The following is a 17,891-nucleotide window of genomic DNA, read 5'->3' as shown; positions in this document are numbered from 1 at the left end:
TAAGTGCTGTACAAACCCAGAACAAAAAGATGGGCCCTGCCCCAAAGACCTTACAATCCCTATATAAGACAAGAGATAACAGATGGATACAGGCAGATGGGGGGAGAACAGGGAAACAATGACATACGACTGGCCCTGAACACCAGTAGACACTTGGATCCTGGGACCTGATGCTCTGTTCTTATAATCTAAGGGAAAATCTGGGTGGGATTGAATTAGCGCAGTTAATCACACTGTTAAACAATAATAGAATACCATTTATTTAAATATTTTTGGATGTTTTCTACATTTTCAAATATATTGATTTCAATTACAACACAGACTACAAAGTGTACAGTGCTCACTTTATATTTATTTTTTATTACAAATATTTGCACTGTAGAAAACAAAAGAAATAGTATTTTCAATTCATCTCATCTCAAGTACTGTAGTGCAGTCTCTTTATCATGAAAGTTGAAATTACAAATGTCAAATTACATACAAAAAATAACTGTATTTAAAAAATAAAACAATGTAAAACTTTAGAGCCTACAAGTCCACTCAGTCCTAGTCCAGCCAATCACTCAGACAAACAAGTTTGGTTTCATTTGCAGAAGATAATGCACCCTGCTTCTTGCTTACAATGTCACCTGAACGTGAAAACAGGCATTCGCGTGGCACTTTTGTAACTGGCGTCGCAAGATATATACGTGCTAGATGTGCGAAAGATTCATATGTCCCTTCATGCTTCAACCACCATTCCAAAGGATATGCATCCATGCTGATGATGGGTTCTGCTTGATAACGATCCAAAGCAGAGTGGACCGATGTATATTCATTTTCATCATCTGAGTCAGATGCCACCAGCAGAAGGTTGATTTTCTTTTTTGGTGGTTCGGGTTCTGTAGTTTCCGCATTGGAGTGTTGTTCTTTTAAGACTTCTGAAAGCATGCTCCACACCTCATCCCTCTCAGATTTTGGATGGCACTTCAGATTCTTAAACCTTGGGTCGAGTGCTGTAGCTATTTTTAGAAATCTCACATTGGTACCTTCTTCGCATTTTGTCAAAATCTGCAGTGACAGTGTTCGTAAATCAAACAACATGTGCTGGGTCATCATCCGAGACTGCTATAACATGAAATGTATGGCAGGATGCAGATAAAACAGAGCAGGGGACATACAATTCTCCCCCAAGGAGTTCAGTCACAAATTTAATTAACACATTGTTTTTTTAACGAACATCATCAGCATGGAAGCATGTCCTCTGGAATGATGGCCGAAGCATGAAGGGGCATATGAATGTTTAGCATATCTGGCATGTAAATACCTTGCAACGCCGGCTACAAAAGTGCCATGCAAACTCCTGTTCTCACTTTCAGGTGACATTGTAAATAAGAAGCAGGCAGCAGTATCTCCTGTAAATGTACACAAACTTGATTGTCTTAGCGATTGGCTGAACAAGAAGTAGGACTGAATGGACTTGTAGGCTCTAAAGTTTTACCCTGTTTTGTTTTTGAGTGCAGTTATGTAACCAAAAAAAAAAAAATCTATATTTGTAAGTTACACTTTCACGATAGAGATTGCACTACAGTACTTGTATGAGGTGAATTGAAAAATACTATTTTTTTGTTTATCATTTTTACAGTGAAAATATTTGTAATAAAAAATAATATAAAGTGAGCATTGTACACTTTGGATTCTGTGTTGTAATAGAAATCAATATATTTGAAAATGTAGAAAAACATCCAAAATATTTAATACATTTCAATTGGTATTCTATTGTTTAACAGTGCGATTAACTGCAATTAATTTTTTAAATTGTAGTGAATTTGAGTTAATCACGTGAGTTAACTGCGATTAATCGACAGCCATAGTAATATCTTTTATTAGACCAACATCTGTTGGTGAGAAAGACCAAGATTTGGAAGCTTGAAAGCTTGTCTCTCTCACCCCCAGAAGTTGGTTCGCCAAAAGATATTACCTCACCCACCTTGTCTTTCTAACATTCTGGGACTGACATGGCTACAACAACACTGCATACAAGTATTTACATTGAATGAGAAAGATCATCTACCATAATCCGAATGTGACAACTCACCTATGCAGTTGAAGCCACATCACCATTCACTGATAAACAGCAGGTCTACTCAGGTAGGACGATTCCTAATAGAGATTCAAGTATGGCTCTAAGCAATGGGTAAGTGACCTGCCTGACCCATTACAAAACTGCAACCTGGTTTTCTGCACCTATGCTACCACCAGTAACTGCAAGTTTAGATCAGGCACATTAGTGGTGAAAAACAAGCAAATCTCCAGACCTGTCAGTGTCCAGTCAAAGTTTGCACTTACACTATTGGTTCCACTGGTGTAGAAAAATGGGTAGCAACGATCTAAGTGTAAATGGGTCTGTAGTTCACTTAGGGCTTGATCCTGTGTGATGCTGAGTACTCTTAGATCCCATTTATTTCAAAGGGAATTGAGGGTGCTTGGCACCTCCAGGAGTTCAGCACCTTACCTGTTTTTTTTTTTTTTTTTTTTTAATGTTTTGGAACATTCCTTGTTTGTAAAGTGAGATAATAAAAGGGAATCTCTCTCAGCACAATGTGTTGCTTCGAAACACAGCCAGGACGTCTGACTTCTAAAGCCCAGGTTCTGACACAAGGAACGTGGGACTAATGTCTGAAACTAATTCAGTTTCTCCATCTGTAACATCGGACAATAATTCTTACTATCTCACAAGGGTGTAGGGCAGGAATTCTCAAACTTTTGTATTGGTGACCCCTTTCACACAGCAAGCCTAGGAGTGCGACCCCTCTGATAAATTAAAAACATATTTTTTATATTTAACACAATTATAAATGCTGGAGGTGAAGCGGGGTTTGGGATGGAGGCTGACAGCTCGCAACCCCCCCAAGTAATAACCTTGTGACCCCCTGAGGGGTCACAACCCCCAGTTTGAGAACCCTTGCTGTAGGGAGTGTTAATGAATTACCAGTTAAAGTGCTTTGAAGATGAGAAGCACATCTGTGCTAATGAATTATTATTAGAGCTGTGTGTATACAGACAAAACTCAGTGGTCTGGATCCTGCAGTAAATTTTGCAGAGGTAGACCACATGGAATTTGTTGCAAGATCAGGGCCAAAGTTTGTATCCAATAGCTGCAGACATTTTCATACCTTTTTGGGTTTGCTTTGTTCAAACATTACCTCAATTGTAAGCGATTGGGGCAGAGACCATCTCTTTATTCTGTGTTTGTACAGCATCTAGTGCAGTTGGTCTTGGTCCCTGAGTAGGGCTCCTGAGAACGACATATGATATTAATAATAGGGTATATAATCAAGATTTATCAGCACAAGCACTCATGGAAACTCTGTCTCAAGATCGTATGTTCAAACAGTCACCAAAAGAAAAAGTACGAATGACTTTCTGCAAGCGTTTGCAGATCAGAAGAGTTGAATTCAATCAGAGAACAGAAACATGACCATGTGACTAATGTGACCAATTGCTCCAAGGCAATGCATCAGAAATTTAAATAGCAAGTAACTCAGCAAACAAAATGAATTGAATAATTTTGCACAGCAAGTACATTTAAGACATTTGTGGCCACGTCTACCCTACAGAGCCTTTGCCAGCATAGCCTCCTAGTGTAGACACAGTGTACACCAATCAAAGGAGTTTTTCTGCCAGTGTAGCAACACTACCTCTCCGCACACCATTAGCAGTCTCCTTCTGCAGCATAGATGCGTCTCCACTGAGGGTTTTGTTGGCATAACTGTCTCCGTGGGGGAGTATTTTTTTACATCCCTGATTAATATATCAGAGGGGTAGCCGTGTTAGTCTGAATCTGTAAAAAGCAACAGAGGGTCCTGTGGCACCTTTGAGACTAACAGAAGTACTGGGAGCATAAGCTTTCGTGGGTAAGAACCTCACTTCTTCAGATGCAAGTAATGGAAATCTCCAGAGGCAGGTATATATCAGTGTGGAGATAACGAGGTTAGTTCAATCAGGGAGGGTGAGGTGCTCTGCTAGCAGTTGAGGTGTGAACACCAAGGGAGGGGAAACTGTTTCTGTAGTTGGATAGCCATTCACAGTCTTTGTTTAATCCTGATCTGATGGTGTCAAATTTGCAAATGAACTGGAGCTCAGCAGTTTCTCTTTGGAGTCTGGTCCTGAAGTTTTTTTGCTGTAAGATGGCAACCTTTACATCTGCTATTGTGTGGCCAGGGAGGTTGAAGTGTTCTCCTACAGGTTTTTGTATATTGCCATTCCTGATATCTGACTTGTGTCCATTTATCTACTTTCACTACGCTTGACCATACAGCCCCGCTTGGAGGGCAACTTTATTGATTCTGGTTGCTAGGCCATACCCTTCTGGGCACGGCTGTATCTCCATTGATGCTGGCAGCTAGGCCATACAGCCGTGCCCAGAAGGTGACCCTATTGGCTCCAGCCCCTGGACTGGAGGGCAACTTTATGGACTCTGGCCATTAGAGGGGTATCTCCATCGACTTGGGCAGCTAGACCTGACTGCCGGCAAACCCAGTGGATGATTAATGACTCTGGTCATTAGGCCTTACTGCCCTGTAGACCCAGGGTATCTCTATTGACTTTGGCCATTGGGTCTTAACTGCCTTGCAAACCCCAGGGTACCCCTATGGACTCTGGCCGCTAGGCCTTGCTGCCCAGCAGAGAAGGACTATCCTCCCCTTTCCGCCCCCAGACATGGGTCATGTGACTATTGCCCTCTGGAGCAAGGCGATTCCATAGACTCCAGCCAGTGGGGCTTAAAGCCCTGCAGATCAGGGCATTTCTAAGGACTCCTGCCCTTAGGTATCACAGCTTGGAGACCAAGGGCAGCTTGAAGGATGGGGTGAACTCACCCTGCACTGACGGGGTATCCCCCACCCTGTCACAGGGCCAGCATTAACTTTAAATCCCCTTGGCACTCCTTATAATCTAGGGTTGTGCAAGACCCTGCCATGACAGAATATATCCCTGTATTCACACCCTACACACTATTGTAATATCTTTGTACAAAGTATGCCTTGTAAGGTATCATTTAAAATAATAAACTTTATTCCGTTAGAGGAATAACAAACATAATATATTTGTACTGTCCAGGAGAGGGCTAGGCCCTGCAGAACATACATTCTGGGAGAAGATCTGGGATGGGGGTGGTGCTGGGGTCATCCTGCAGCATAACAAAGGCTGGTGAGAGCCAAGGTGTGGCTGGGTGGCTGCAGCACACACAGACATAGCTGGGATTGACTTACATTCTGGAGGTTGTTTGTGAACAGTCCAGGTTAGAGGCTACAGCAGCAAGGCAGTGTAAAAGGGCACCCCAGGTTACAGGGCACGGGTGACGCAACTACTCATTAGTCTGGATTGTATGTCACACCCACATAGCCCCTCCATTGCAGTAAGTTAGAGCAGCCTTGAGGCTGCTCTAACTTACACACTACTTGCCAATGTCCCTTATGGGCTGAAGGAAGCAGAGAATGACTGTAGGGCAGTGCACTTTGGTCATGCCCCTGAAGCACCCATGATGTGTTCCCTGCACCAGAGGACTGAGATAGGGTTACCATCTTTTAGTTTTTAAAAAGGAGGACACTCCAGGGGGACCCGGCCCTGCCCCTTCCCCGCCCTCAGCCCCGCCCCAACTCTGCCCCCTCCCCTGAACGCTCCGCCCCCTGCTCCTCCCCCTCCCCTGCTTCACGCGAATCAAATGTTCGCGGGAAGCCTGAAACAGGGAGGCAGCAGGTAGGCTGGGGCGGGGTGCGGCGCGGCCCAGTCCGGCCCCCCTGGCTGAGCGGCTCCATTTGGCAGCCGGCCGGCCCAGGCCAAGAGGCTCTGGCCCCGGCGTCTCCCGCCCGGCTTGGCTCGGGCCCCGGGGCACTGGCACCCGGCTCCACGCCCCCGGACCTTCGCCCCGCACCCCCGGCCCGGCCCCGCGCTCCTGGCCTGGCCCGGCCCCGCGCTCCCGGCCCGGCACTGCGCCCGGCCCGGCACCGCAACCCTGGCTCCTGGCCCGGCCTGGCCCCCAGCCTGGCACCACGCCCCCGGCTCCCGGCCCGGAACCGTGCCTCCAGCCCCGGCCCCGCACCCCCGGCTCCTGCCGAGCACTGCCGGCCCCGGCCCGGCCCTGCACCGCCGGCCTCAGTCCCAGAGGCCCCGGCCGAGCACGGCTGAGCCCTCCTTCCCTCCCTATTTTCCCGGACATGTCCGGCTTTTTGGGATTTCCCCCCGGACGGGGATTTGAGCCCCAAAAAGCCGGACATGTCCGGGAAAATCCAGACGTATGGTAACCCTAACTGAGAGCAGGGCCAATGTACAGCCCTTGCGCCAGCTCTGCATGGGCTGGGGACGCTCCATGCACAACTGGTGTTCTCAGGGGGCTGGTTACACCCACTTTACAGTGCTTTGTGCTTCCTGAGTGGGGTAAACTTAGAGCAGCTGAGAAACAGTGTGTGTGAGTGAGACATCTGACGATATCCCTAAATCAGAGAAAGATAAAGGTTTATGGGGGGGGCTTTTGTGCTGCTTTATAGTATATTAAAATATCTGAAAGGGGAATTATTTTTTAAGGTTCCCCCACCCAGAAACACCAAGACTGTCAGGTCTTGTCTAGTCTTCCCTGTTTTGCTCAAGGTGTCTCCAGTGCTTTAACTGGGCTGAAAAAAGTCTGTCCGGGGGATGGGATCTATCATAATCTGGGAACAGCAGCTTTGGTGAAACAGTGCTTAAAAAGCACACATTTCAGTGACCTGGCTTGACTTTTTTTTTTTTTTTTTTTTTCCCTGTGTATGCCTTTCCCCCCCTCCGCACACACACATTTTAAGCACTGGATTTCCCTCTGAGGGCCCAGAAATGTGGATTGGGATCCCTCTCTGTTCTTACCTGCAGGGGTAGAGGTGTCAAGTCTCCACTATGAGAGCTTTCCTTCCAGTTTTTGGTAGGCATCAGGTGACAAAGAAAGAGGCGTGATGTTTGAAGGTGCTGAGTACCCACAATTTCCATTGAGTTCAGTTAGAGTGGTGGGTGCTCAGCACCTCTGGAAATCAGGCCCAAGGAGTAAACACGACTTCCTCCTCCAGGTCAGTTTCATTTAGTTCTCATCCAGAGAGAAATTCCAGGAAAAATAAAATCTGAATTTCTTCTGGGTTTGTTTGTTTGTTTGTTTTTTAAAAAGCAGAAAAATAATTCAGGCCTCTTCATTCAACACAAGGAAACAAACAAACAAAAAAAAGGCACACACCCACGTCACCTTTAAGGAGAAATTATGTCACCTTCCCCTCTCTAAGATTCCCCCTTCATCTCAGTGTTGGTAAGGTCTGCAGACGGACATGCAATTATCAGACAAAAAACTGGAGTCTCTACATTTAAGGATCAATGAACACATCAGAAGGCCCCATGAGGAACTAACAAAACATGAGTAATTAGGACAGAAGGATCAGGAACTGTCTCCAGGAAAATTGGTTTCATTGCAAGACCTGGAGGCTTAAATTACAGTGATAGTTTGAAGGTTCTCCAGTAAGGCTGGTAAATATAGAGTATATTCATATAACAGGTTTGATCTCACTCCCACACGTTGACTTCAGTAAAAGAAAGGGCAGTCCTGAAATGCTAAATATAATAAAATATACCTTGTGGCAATTCAATATTAAGGTGAAGAAAGTAAGCACTCCAAAATCAGGATATTTCAAAACACGCAGAACTTAATTCTGCTGTCTTGTGCGAACTCTGTGTTGTACAGTATCTGTTAATAACAACTAAGACATTGTCATAACTATAAAGGGAAGGGTAATAGCTGTCCTGTGTACAGTACTATAAATCCCTCCTGGCCAGAGACTCCAAAATCCTTTTCCCTGTAAAGGGTTAAGAAGCTCAGGTAACCTGGCTGGCATCTGACCTAAAGGACCAATAAGGGAACAAGATACTTTCAAATCTTGGGGGGGGAAGGCTGTTGTTTGTGTTCTTTGTTTGGGAGTTGTTCGTTCTCGGGGACTGAGAGGGACCAGACATCAATCCAGGTTCTCCACATCTTTCTAAGCAAGTCTCCCCTATTTCAAACTTGTAAGTAAATAGCCAGGCAAGGCGTGTTAGTTTTCCTTTGTTTTCTCAACTTGTAAATGTACCTTTTACTAGAGTGTTTCTCTTTGTTTGCTGTACTTTGAACCTGAGACTAGAGGGGAGTCCTCTGAGCTCTTTAAGTTTGATTACCCTGTAAGGTTGATTTCCATACTGATTTTACAGAGATGATTTTTACCTTTTTCTTTAATTAAAAACCTTCTTTTTAAGAACCTGATTGATTTTTCCTTGTTTTAGATCCAAAGGGGTTTTGGATCTTGATTCACCAGGAGTTGGTGGGAGGAAGGAGGGGGAATGGTTAATTTCTCCCTGTTGTAGATCCCAGGGGGGGGTTGGAACTGATTCACCAGGAGTTGGTGGGAGGAAGGAGGGGAATGGTTAATTTCTCCTTGTTTTAAGATCCAAGGGGTTTTGGATTTGTTTTCACCAGGGATTTGGTGAGGGTTTTTCAAGGCTTCCCAGGGAGGGAATCCATTGATGGTGGCAGCCGAACCAGAGCTAAGCTGGTAGTTAAGCTTAGAAGTTTTTCACGCAGGCCCCTACATTTGTATCCTAAAGTTCAAAGTGGGGATCTCAGTCCTGACATGGTGGCAGCGGTGGGATCATTTTAAACCCAAAAGCCAGTGAGATTTTTTTTTCCTTCTAGCTGCTTGGAAAGTGGAGCTGGAAGTAGATAGATGCATATCTTATCTCTCCTTGCCTGAAGGCAGAGGTGTTAAGTTTTTTTTACAGGTCCTTTGTTAAGAGAAGGGTTCAATTAGCAAATGACTGGTAAAAGGTATTTACAAGCTGAATTGTTTTTTTTCCTTTTTACATCCTCGGGAGTAGCTAGTTAGAAAGTTACTGTTAACTCTGCAGCAGCCAGAGCTGAAAGCTTCCCAGTTTGTCAACTGCAAAGGGAGTGACCCAGCACAAAAAAACAGAAAAATGACTACCAAAGAAAAAAAAGCCAAAGAGGAGGCCCACAAGAGAAAGATAGAGCTGAGAGACAGAGAAAAGAAAGCCAAAAAGGGGGCCCACAAAAAAAAGATGGAGCTAAAAAAAAGAAAAGAAAAAGCCAAAAAGGAGGCCCATAAAAGAGAGATGGAGCTGGAAAAAGCCAAAGAGGAGGCTCACAAGAGAACTATGGAGCTGAAAGAAAAAGAGATGGAGGAGAGAGAAAAAAAAAGGAAGCATGAACTGGAAGTAGCAAAAGCTAAGCAGGATGCACCAGCCAATGCTAACAACCCCCCTCCAGGTACCACTTCCCATCCCAGAAAATTCCCCATCTACAAGGCAGGCGATGATACTGAGGCCTTCTTAAAAAATTTTGAAAGGGCCTGCCTTGGATACAGCATCACTGCAGACCAGTACATGGTAGAGCTGAGGCCGCAGCTCAGTGGACCCTTAGCAGAGGTGGCGGCTGAAATGCCTAAGGAACACATGAACAGTTATGAACTTTTTAAAAACAAGGCCAGACTCAAAATGGGGCTAACACCCGAGCATGCCCGTCGGCGGTTCAGAGCCCTAAAGTGGAAACCGGATGTGTCATTTACCCGTCATGCCTACCACATTGACAAAAATTGTGATGCCTGGGTATCAGGAGCAAATGTTAAATCTCTGGAAGATCTGCTTTCCCTAGTAAAAATGGAGCAGTTTTTAGAGGGTGTTCCTGAGGAAATAGAAAGGTACATCCTAGATAGGAAGCCCAAAACTGTAACTGAGGCGGGGGAGATTGGAGCCCAATGGGTGAAGGTGGCAGAAAAGAAAAAAACGAGTAGCAGTTGAAGCGAATATCAGAAGGGGCAAGCCGAAACAAAACCTTACCACCGGGGACAACCCAAGGCCCCACCCACATCCCAAGGGAAACCCCAGACGCCTTCTCACCCCACCACACCAGTCTCCACCAACCAACCTCGTCCCGGTGATACCTTAGCAGGGCGATGTTTTAAATGTAATGGACTGGGACATATAAAGGCTCACTGCCCCAAGAACCCCAACCGATTACAGTTCATTACACCCCAATCACACCAAAGATCCCCAAACCCAGATGCCTCTCTCATACCCTCGGAGCGAAGGGAAACCTTGAGAGTGGGCGGAAAGAAGGTTACCGCTTGGAGGGACACTGGGGCTCAAGTGTCAACTATCCACCAATCCCTAGTGAACCCCAAACTCATCAACCCCGAGGCTACAGTGACAATTCAACCCTTCGTGTCACAGTCTGTAACCTTGCCTACAGCCACGTTGCATGTCCAGTACAAGGGCTGGTCAGGAATGTGGACTTTTGCAGTCTATGACAATTATCCCATTCCCATGCTGCTGGGGGAAGACTTGGCCAACCATGTGAAGCTAGCCAAGAGGGTGGGAATAGTCACCCGCAGCCAGGCTAAGCAAGCTTTCACCCCCATCCCTGTTCCTGAGCCGTCCACCAGGGCCCCGTCTGTGTTACCGGAGACCCAGACAAAGGTGGTGGAACTGGATCCCCTGCCAACAACTGCAACAGCCGTAGTGAATCCAATCCCAGAGACCCAGCCACAGCCAGTCCCAGAACCGGAACTGGCAATGCAACCAGCACCAGAACCATTGCCAGCCCTGAGTCCAGCGCTTGCAAACCCGTCTACAACTCCAATGCCAGAGGGCACCAGCGAGCCTGACCTGGCGGAAGCAGCAGATAACCCTACCCAAGAGACTCAGCCAGAGCCTGAAATCCCACATAGTGCACCAGCGGACAGCGGTTCACAGTCAATGAAAACAGCCCCAGCACCTGCATCGCTTCCAGAGGGACCAAGCCCCAGTCCACAGTCCAAGGAGGAACTGATGTCTCCAGCATCAAGGGAACAGTTCCAGGCCGAGCAGGAAGCAGATAACAGCCTTCAGAAAGCTTGGGCGGCGGCGCGGAGCACCCCACCGCCTCTCAGCTCTTCTAACCGATCCCGGTTTGTTGTAGAACAAGGACTTTTATACAAGGAGACTCTTTCTGGTGGGCACCAGAAAGACTGGCATCCTCAAAGGCAGTTGGTAGTTCCCACTAAGTATCGGGTAAAGCCCTTGAGCTTAGCCCATGATCATCCCAGTGGCCATTCTGGGGTGAACAGAACCAAAAACCGGTTGGGGAAGTCCTTCCACTGGGAGGGAATGGGCAAGGACGTTGCTAATTATGTCCGGTCTTGTGAGGTGTGCCAACGAGTGGGAAAGCCCCAAGACCAGGTTAAAGCCCCTCTCCAGCCACTACCCATAATTGAGGTCCCATTTCAGCGCGTAGCTGTGGATATTCTGGGTCCTTTCCCAAAGAAGACACCCAGAGGAAAGCAGTACGTACTGACTTTCATGGATTTTGCTACCCGATGGCCGGAAGCAGTACCCTTAAGCAACACCAGGGCTAAAAGTGTGTGCCAGGCATTAGCAGACATTTTTGCCAGGGTAGGTTGGCCCTCCGACATCCTTACAGATTCGAAAACTAACTTCCTGGCAGAAACCATAAAAAACCTGTGGGAAGCTCATGGGGTGAATCACTTGGTTGCCACCCCTTACCACCATAAAACCAATGGCCTGGTGGAGAGGTTTAATGGAACTTTGGGGGCCATGATACGTAAATTTGTAAATAAACACTCCAATGATTGGGACCTAGTGTTGCAGCAGTTGCTTTTTGCCTACAGGGCTGTACCACATCCCAGTTTAGGGTTTTCACCATTTGAACTTGTGTATGGCCGTAAGGTTAAGGGGCCATTACAGTTGGTGAAGCAGCAATGGGAGGGGTTTACGCCTTCTCCAGGAACAAACATTCTAGACTTTGTAAGCAACCTACAAAACACCCTCCAACATTCTTTGGCCCTTGCTAAAGAAAACCTAAAGGATGCTCAGGAAGAGCAAAAGGCCTGGTATAATAAGCATTCCAAAAAACGGTCCTTCAAGGTAGGAGACCAAGTCATGGTCTTAAAGGCGCTCCAGGCCCATAAAATGGAAGCGTCGTGGGAAGGACCATTCACGGTCCAGGAGCGCCTAGGAGCTGTTAACTATCTCATAGCCTCCCCCACCTCCAACATAAAGCCTAAGGTATACCATGTTAATTCTCTTAAGCCCTTTTATTCCAGAAAATTAAACGTTTGCCAGTTTACAGCCCAGGAAACAGATGACGCGGAGTGGCCTAAAGGTGTCTACTACAAAAAAAAAAAGGATGGTGGCGTGGAAAAGGTAAACCTCTCCATAACCCTTGGACGTCTGCAGCAACAGCAGATCAAGGAGCTGTGCACAAGCTTTGCACCAATTTTCTCAGCCACTCCACAATGGACCGAACGGGCATACCACTCCATTGACACAGGTAATGCTCACCCTATTAGAACCCCACCCTACCGGGAGTCACCTCATGCCAAAACTGCTATACAAAGGGAAATCCAGGACATGCTACAGATGGGTATAATCCGCCCTTCTAAAAGTGCATGGGCATCTCCAGTGGTTCTAGTTCCCAAACCAGATGGGGAAATACGCTTTTGCGTGGACTACCGTAAGCTAAATGCTGTAACTCGTCCTAACAACTATCCAATGCCACGCACAGATAAGCTATTGAAAAAATTGGAACATGCCCAATTCATCTCTACTTTAAACTTAACCAAGGGGTACTGGCAAGTACCACTAGATAAACCCGCTAAGGAAAGGTCAGCCTTCGTCACCCAGGCAGGGGTGTATGAATTCAATGTACTCCCTTTCGGGTTGCAAAATGCACCCGCCACCTTCCAAAGACTTGTAGATGGTCTCCTAGCGGGATTGGAAAAATCTGCAGAAATAACAAAAAACTTCTTCGGTGGAGTTTAGCTCTCCAACATTTTCATTTTGAAATACAACACATTTCGGTAGCTTCTAACAAAGTGGCTGATGCACTCTCCCGGCAAAGTTTCCCACAGTTAACTGGTTAACAATTGTTTTTGGAATAAAACATATTGTTAGTTTTTATATAATCAGTAGTATGTCTAAAGGTACATGTGTCTTATTAACTCTGTTTTCTCCTAGAACTCCAGGGAAAAATCACAGCCAGTGTGGAACCGAACATCCAACACTATCTGTGATTTGGGGGGCGTGTCATAACTATAAAGGGAAGGGTAATAGCTGTCCTGTGTACAGTACTATAAATCCCTCCTGGCCAGAGACTCCAAAATCCTTTTCCCTGTAAAGGGTTAAGAAGCTCAGGTAACCTGGCTGGCATCTGACCTAAAGGACCAATAAGGGAACAAGATACTTTCAAATCTTGGGGGGGGAAGGCTGTTGTTTGTGTTCTTTGTTTGGGAGTTGTTCGTTCTCGGGGACTGAGAGGGACCAGACATCAATCCAGGTTCTCCACATCTTTCTAAGCAAGTCTCCCCTATTTCAAACTTGTAAGTAAATAGCCAGGCAAGGCGTGTTAGTTTTCCTTTGTTTTCTCAACTTGTAAATGTACCTTTTACTAGAGTGTTTCTCTTTGTTTGCTGTACTTTGAACCTGAGACTAGAGGGGAGTCCTCTGAGCTCTTTAAGTTTGATTACCCTGTAAGGTTGATTTCCATACTGATTTTACAAAGATAATTTTTACCTTTTTCTTTAATTAAAAACCTTCTTTTTAAGAACCTGATTGATTTTTCCTTGTTTTAGATCCAAAGGGGTTTTGGATCTTGATTCACCAGGAGTTGGTGGGAGGAAGGAGGGGGAATGGTTAATTTCTCCCTGTTGTAGATCCCAGGGGGGGGTTGGAACTGATTCACCAGAAGTTGGTGGGAGGAAGGAGGGGAATGGTTAATTTCTCCTTGTTTTAAGATCCAAGGGGTTTTGGATTTGTTTTCACCAGGGATTTGGTAAGGGTTTTTCAAGGCTTCCCAGGGAGGAAATCCATTGATGGTGGCAGCCGAACCAGAGCTAAGCTGGTAGTTAAGCTTAAAAGTTTTTCACGCAGGCCCCTACATTTGTACCCTAAAGTTCAAAGTGGGGATCTCAGGCCTGGTCTACACTAGGCGTTTATGTCGAAGTTAGCGCCGTTACATCGAATTAACCCTGCACCCGTCCACACCGCGAAGGTATTTAGTTCGACATAGAGGTCTCTTTAATTCGACTTCTGTACTCCTCCCCGACGAGGGGAGTAGCGCTAAATTCGACATGGCCATGTCGAATTACGCTAGGTGTGGATGGAAATCGACGCTAATAGCTCCGGGAGCTATCCCACAGTGCACCACTCTGTTGACGCTCTGGACAGCAGTACGAGCTCGGATGCTCTGAACTGCCACACAGGAAAAGCCCCGGGAAAATTTGAATTTGAATTCCTTTTCCTGTCTGGCCAGTTTGAATCTCATTTCCTGTCTGGACATCGTGGCGAGCTCAGCAGCACTGGCAACGATGCAGAGCTCTCCAGCAGTGATGGCCGTGCAATCTCAGAATAGAAAGAGGGCCCCAGCATGGACTGATCGGGAAGTCTTGGATCTCATCGCTGTGTGGGGCGATGAGTCCGTGCTTTCCGAGCTGCGATCCAAAAGACGGAATGCAAAGATCTACGAGAAGATCTCTAAAGACATGGCAGAGAGAGGATACAGCCGGGATGTAACGCAGTGCCGCGTGAAAATCAAGGAGCTGAGACAAGGCTACCAGAAGACCAAAGAGGCAAACGGACGCTCCGGATCCCATCCCCAGACATCCCGTTTCTACGAGGCACTGCATTCCATCCTCGGTGCGGCCGCCACCACTACCCCACCAGTGACCGTGGACTCTGAGGATGGGATAGTGTCCACGGCTGGATCCTCGGACATGTTAGCGGACGGGGAAGATGAGGAAGGAGATGAGGAGGACGAGGCAGTCGACAGCGCTCACAACGCTGATTTCCCCGACAGCCAGGATCTCTTCATCACCCTTACAGAGATCCCCTACCAACCCTCCCCAGCCGTTACCCCGGACACAGAATCTGGGGAAGGATCAGCCAGTAAGTGTTGTAAAAATCTAAACATTTATTTGTAACAGAACAGGAATATTAACAATTTAAAAAATGGGTTTCTCATGATTAGTTTGATTAGCTTAACGGTTCAGTCATGGGCAGTGCAACTATTGAAAAAAAATCTAGCAATGTCCGGTTTTGCATGATTGTCCTGCCCAAGCCGCTCTACTGGTTAGTCACTGCTACAGCAGCTACAGTAAAATGCGGTCTATATGTCCGGGGATGGAGCAGAAATCCTCCTGTGACATCTCGAGGAAGCTCTCCTGGAGGTAATTGGAAATCCGCTGCATTAGGTTCTTGGGGAGAGCGGCCTTATTGGGTCCTCCGTAGTAGGACACGTTGCCACGCCACGAGACTATCAAGTACTCTGGAATCATTGCTCTGCACAGCATGGCGGCATATGGCCCTGGTCTTTGCAGGCTTTCCCGGAGCATTCTCTCTTTCTCGCTGTCAGAGATCCTCATGAGGGTGATGTCGCTCATGATGACCTGCTTTGAATGAGGTAGGGGAATGTTAGTGTTGGGACTGCTTTGCCGTTCCTTTACAGAACTGTAACCGCTGGTTTGCAGCCACGCGGTGGAGGCGGGAGAGGGGCAGCCGAAAGGGATCGTTCCCGGGGACAGCCGCGAGGGTGTGGGACAGGAGCAGACTTCCTGCTTGCCGAATTGCTGGCAGCAGGGACCGACATTGATTTCAATGTGAAATGAGGCCATTGCTAATATTAAAGTTTTAAGCTGCCACAAGTCTACGGCTTACCATGTCTGCCTGCAACAGAAATTCCGTTCTCCTGAGAGGCTTCTCAAATGTGCTGTAGAAGACCCCAGGCACTGAATGCGAAGGCCGAGAATTCGACCTTGTGCTGAGTGCGCATGTGAGAGGTGCTGTGCATGGTCTTGTTAACAGAGAAAGACTATGTTCTTTGTTCACAACTACATTTATCTTTCTGAGGAATTCACTCCCTTTTTCCCATTCCCACAGCCCCATCTGCGACTGTCTCACAACCTAGCCTGTCATCACACTCCCAGAGGCTAGCGCGGATTAGGCATAAGAAGAAGAGGACACGGGAGGACATGTTCTCGGAGCTTATAGCCTGCTCCAGAGCCCAGGCAGCACAGCAGACCCAGTGGCGGGAGAACTTGACCCGAATGCACCAAGCCAACATGGATCGGGAGGAGAGGTGGCGTCAGGAAGACCAGCAGGCGACTCAAACCCTGCTTGGACTAATGAGGGAGCAAACGGACACGCTCCGGCGCCTTGTGGATGTTCTGCAGGAACGGAGGCAGGAGGACAGAGCCCCGCTGCAGTCCATCTCTAACCGCCCTCCCCCGCCACCAAGTCCCATACTCCCCTCACCCAAAGTGCACAGAAGGAGAGGCGGCAGAGTCCCTGCTAACTCTCACTCCACCCCTGCAGAGAGCTCGAGCAGCAGAAGGCTCTCATTCCCCAAAATTTGACAAGTTCTTTCCTTCCCGCCTGACACAAGCCCCCGTCCAAGTTTCACTTTCCCAGTTCCATGTTTGGTTGATAATAAAAAATACGTTTCTGTTAACTACTGTTTCCATCATGTTCTTTTGCAGGAGGGGGGGATAGGGGGTTGGTAATTCGACAGGACAGTCACCTTTGGCAGGGTATATAGTCGGGGGCAGGCACAGCAGCAGGGCACATACATAGTGCAGTGATGCAGTGACTAGTTACCCTGGTTAGTCTGGGAGGTTGTTTTCATGTTATGTGGTGGGGGGTGGGTTGCTCTGTGACTTTGTGGCAGGGGAGGGCAGTTACAGATCTTAAGCGGCGGTCCTTAGGCAGGATCACAGAGCCACACAGCAGGGGATCTGTAACCGTCCTCCCCCTGCCACAAAGTCACATAGACCCCCCCATACACACAGTCCCTATCAGGAGGGGTGACAGGCTCCGTTGAAACAACCATCCCACCGCAGCGGAGCCTGTCAATCCTTGAGTTTAGAAGCTGCATTCGCGCCACTACAGTACACCCGCTCCGCACCACAGTCTGCGTCCCAGTTTTAAAAAATTCCCGCGAATACAGTATTAAAGAAAACGGTGTGCTTTAACAAAGTAGAACTATTTTTATTTTGAAACGTGTGTTGGAAGTGGGGTGAAGGGGGTATGTAACTGGATAGGATAGTCAACATTAACTGGGCAAAGAAATGGGGGCAGGTTTAGCTTCTCAATACACAAACTTTAAAGTCACAGGTTACCCTGCTCACTCAGGAACTTTGCTTTCAAAGCCTCCCGGATGCACAGCGCTTCCCGCTGGTCTCTTCTAATCGCCCGGCTGTCTGGCTGTGAGTAATCAGCAGCCAGGCTATTTTCCTCAACCTCCCACCCCGCCATAAAGGTCTCCCCCTTGCTCTCACAGAGATTGTGGAGCACACAGCAAGCTGCAATAACAATGGGGATATTGGTTTCGCTGAGATCACAGCGAGTCAGTAAGCTTCTCCATCTCCCCTTGAGACGGCCAAAAGCACACTCCACCACCATTCTGCACTTGCTCAGCCGGTAGTTGAAGAGTTCTTTTTCAGTGTCCAGGGCGCCAGTATAGGGCTTCATGAGCCAGGGCATTAGCGGGTAGGCTGGGTCCCCGAGGATGACTATAGGCATCTCCACATCCCCAAGAGTTATTTTGTGGTCCGGGAAGTAAATACCTTGCTGCAGCCGTCTAAACAGACCAGAGTTCCTGAAAACACGAGCGTCATGAACCTTGCCCGGCCATCCCACGTAGATGTTGGTAAAACGTCCCCTGTGGTCCACCAGTGCTTGCAGCACCATGGAAAAGTAGCCCTTTCTGTTAATGTACTGGCTGGCCTGGTGTTCCGGTGCCAGGATAGGGATGTGAGTTCCATCTATGGCCCCACCGCAGTTTGGGAATCCCATCGCTGCGAAGC

The 17,891-nt window shown here is 47.3% G+C and overlaps 2 protein-coding genes across 3 annotated transcripts; both read left to right on the top strand.

Moving 5' to 3' along the window:
• The first annotated feature begins 10,047 nt into the window (after positions 1-10,047).
• LOC128844587 (autism susceptibility gene 2 protein-like) lies at positions 10,048-13,604 on the top strand. 2 transcript variants are annotated; one of them, XM_054042458.1, is made up of 2 exons: positions 10,048-11,466; positions 12,164-13,604. In XM_054042458.1, exons 1-2 carry the CDS (start codon positions 10,321-10,323, stop codon positions 12,239-12,241), a joined length of 1,224 nt encoding a protein of 407 aa, XP_053898433.1. In that variant the 5' UTR covers positions 10,048-10,320; the 3' UTR covers positions 12,242-13,604. The 2 variants fall into 2 exon arrangements, with proteins under 2 accessions (XP_053898433.1, XP_053898434.1); XM_054042459.1 differs by having other exon boundaries at positions 12,138-13,604.
• Positions 13,605-14,754: 1,150 nt separating this feature from the next.
• On the top strand, positions 14,755-16,462 carry LOC128844947 (uncharacterized). The gene is made up of 2 exons (XM_054043122.1): positions 14,755-14,976; positions 15,967-16,462. Exons 1-2 carry the CDS (start codon positions 14,805-14,807, stop codon positions 16,440-16,442), a joined length of 648 nt encoding a protein of 215 aa, XP_053899097.1. The 5' UTR covers positions 14,755-14,804; the 3' UTR covers positions 16,443-16,462.
• Positions 16,463-17,891: the final 1,429 nt, after the last annotated feature.

The sequence above is a fragment of the Malaclemys terrapin genome, chromosome 10, assembly GCF_027887155.1.
Source record: "Malaclemys terrapin pileata isolate rMalTer1 chromosome 10, rMalTer1.hap1, whole genome shotgun sequence".
In the NCBI taxonomy this organism is placed as follows: Eukaryota; Metazoa; Chordata; order Testudines; family Emydidae; genus Malaclemys; species Malaclemys terrapin.
Note: the sequence above shows the minus strand (reverse complement) of the source record. Positions and strands in the feature narration are given on the sequence as shown.

What these genes read in the sequence shown, in the direction of transcription:
- LOC128844587 (XM_054042458.1), top strand. Translation starts at nt 10,321, where the DNA reads ATGTGGACTTTTGCAGTCTATGACAATTATCCCATTCCCATGCTGCTG. An exon ending in TAGCAGACATTTTTGCCAGG is followed by an intron (nt 11,467 to 12,163) that starts GTAGGTTGGCCC and finishes GCCAGTTTACAG; the next exon opens with CCCAGGAAACAGATGACGCG.
- LOC128844947 (XM_054043122.1), top strand. Translation starts at nt 14,805, where the DNA reads ATGTTAGCGGACGGGGAAGATGAGGAAGGAGATGAGGAGGACGAGGCA. An exon ending in ATCTGGGGAAGGATCAGCCA is followed by an intron (nt 14,977 to 15,966) that starts GTAAGTGTTGTA and finishes CCATTCCCACAG; the next exon opens with CCCCATCTGCGACTGTCTCA.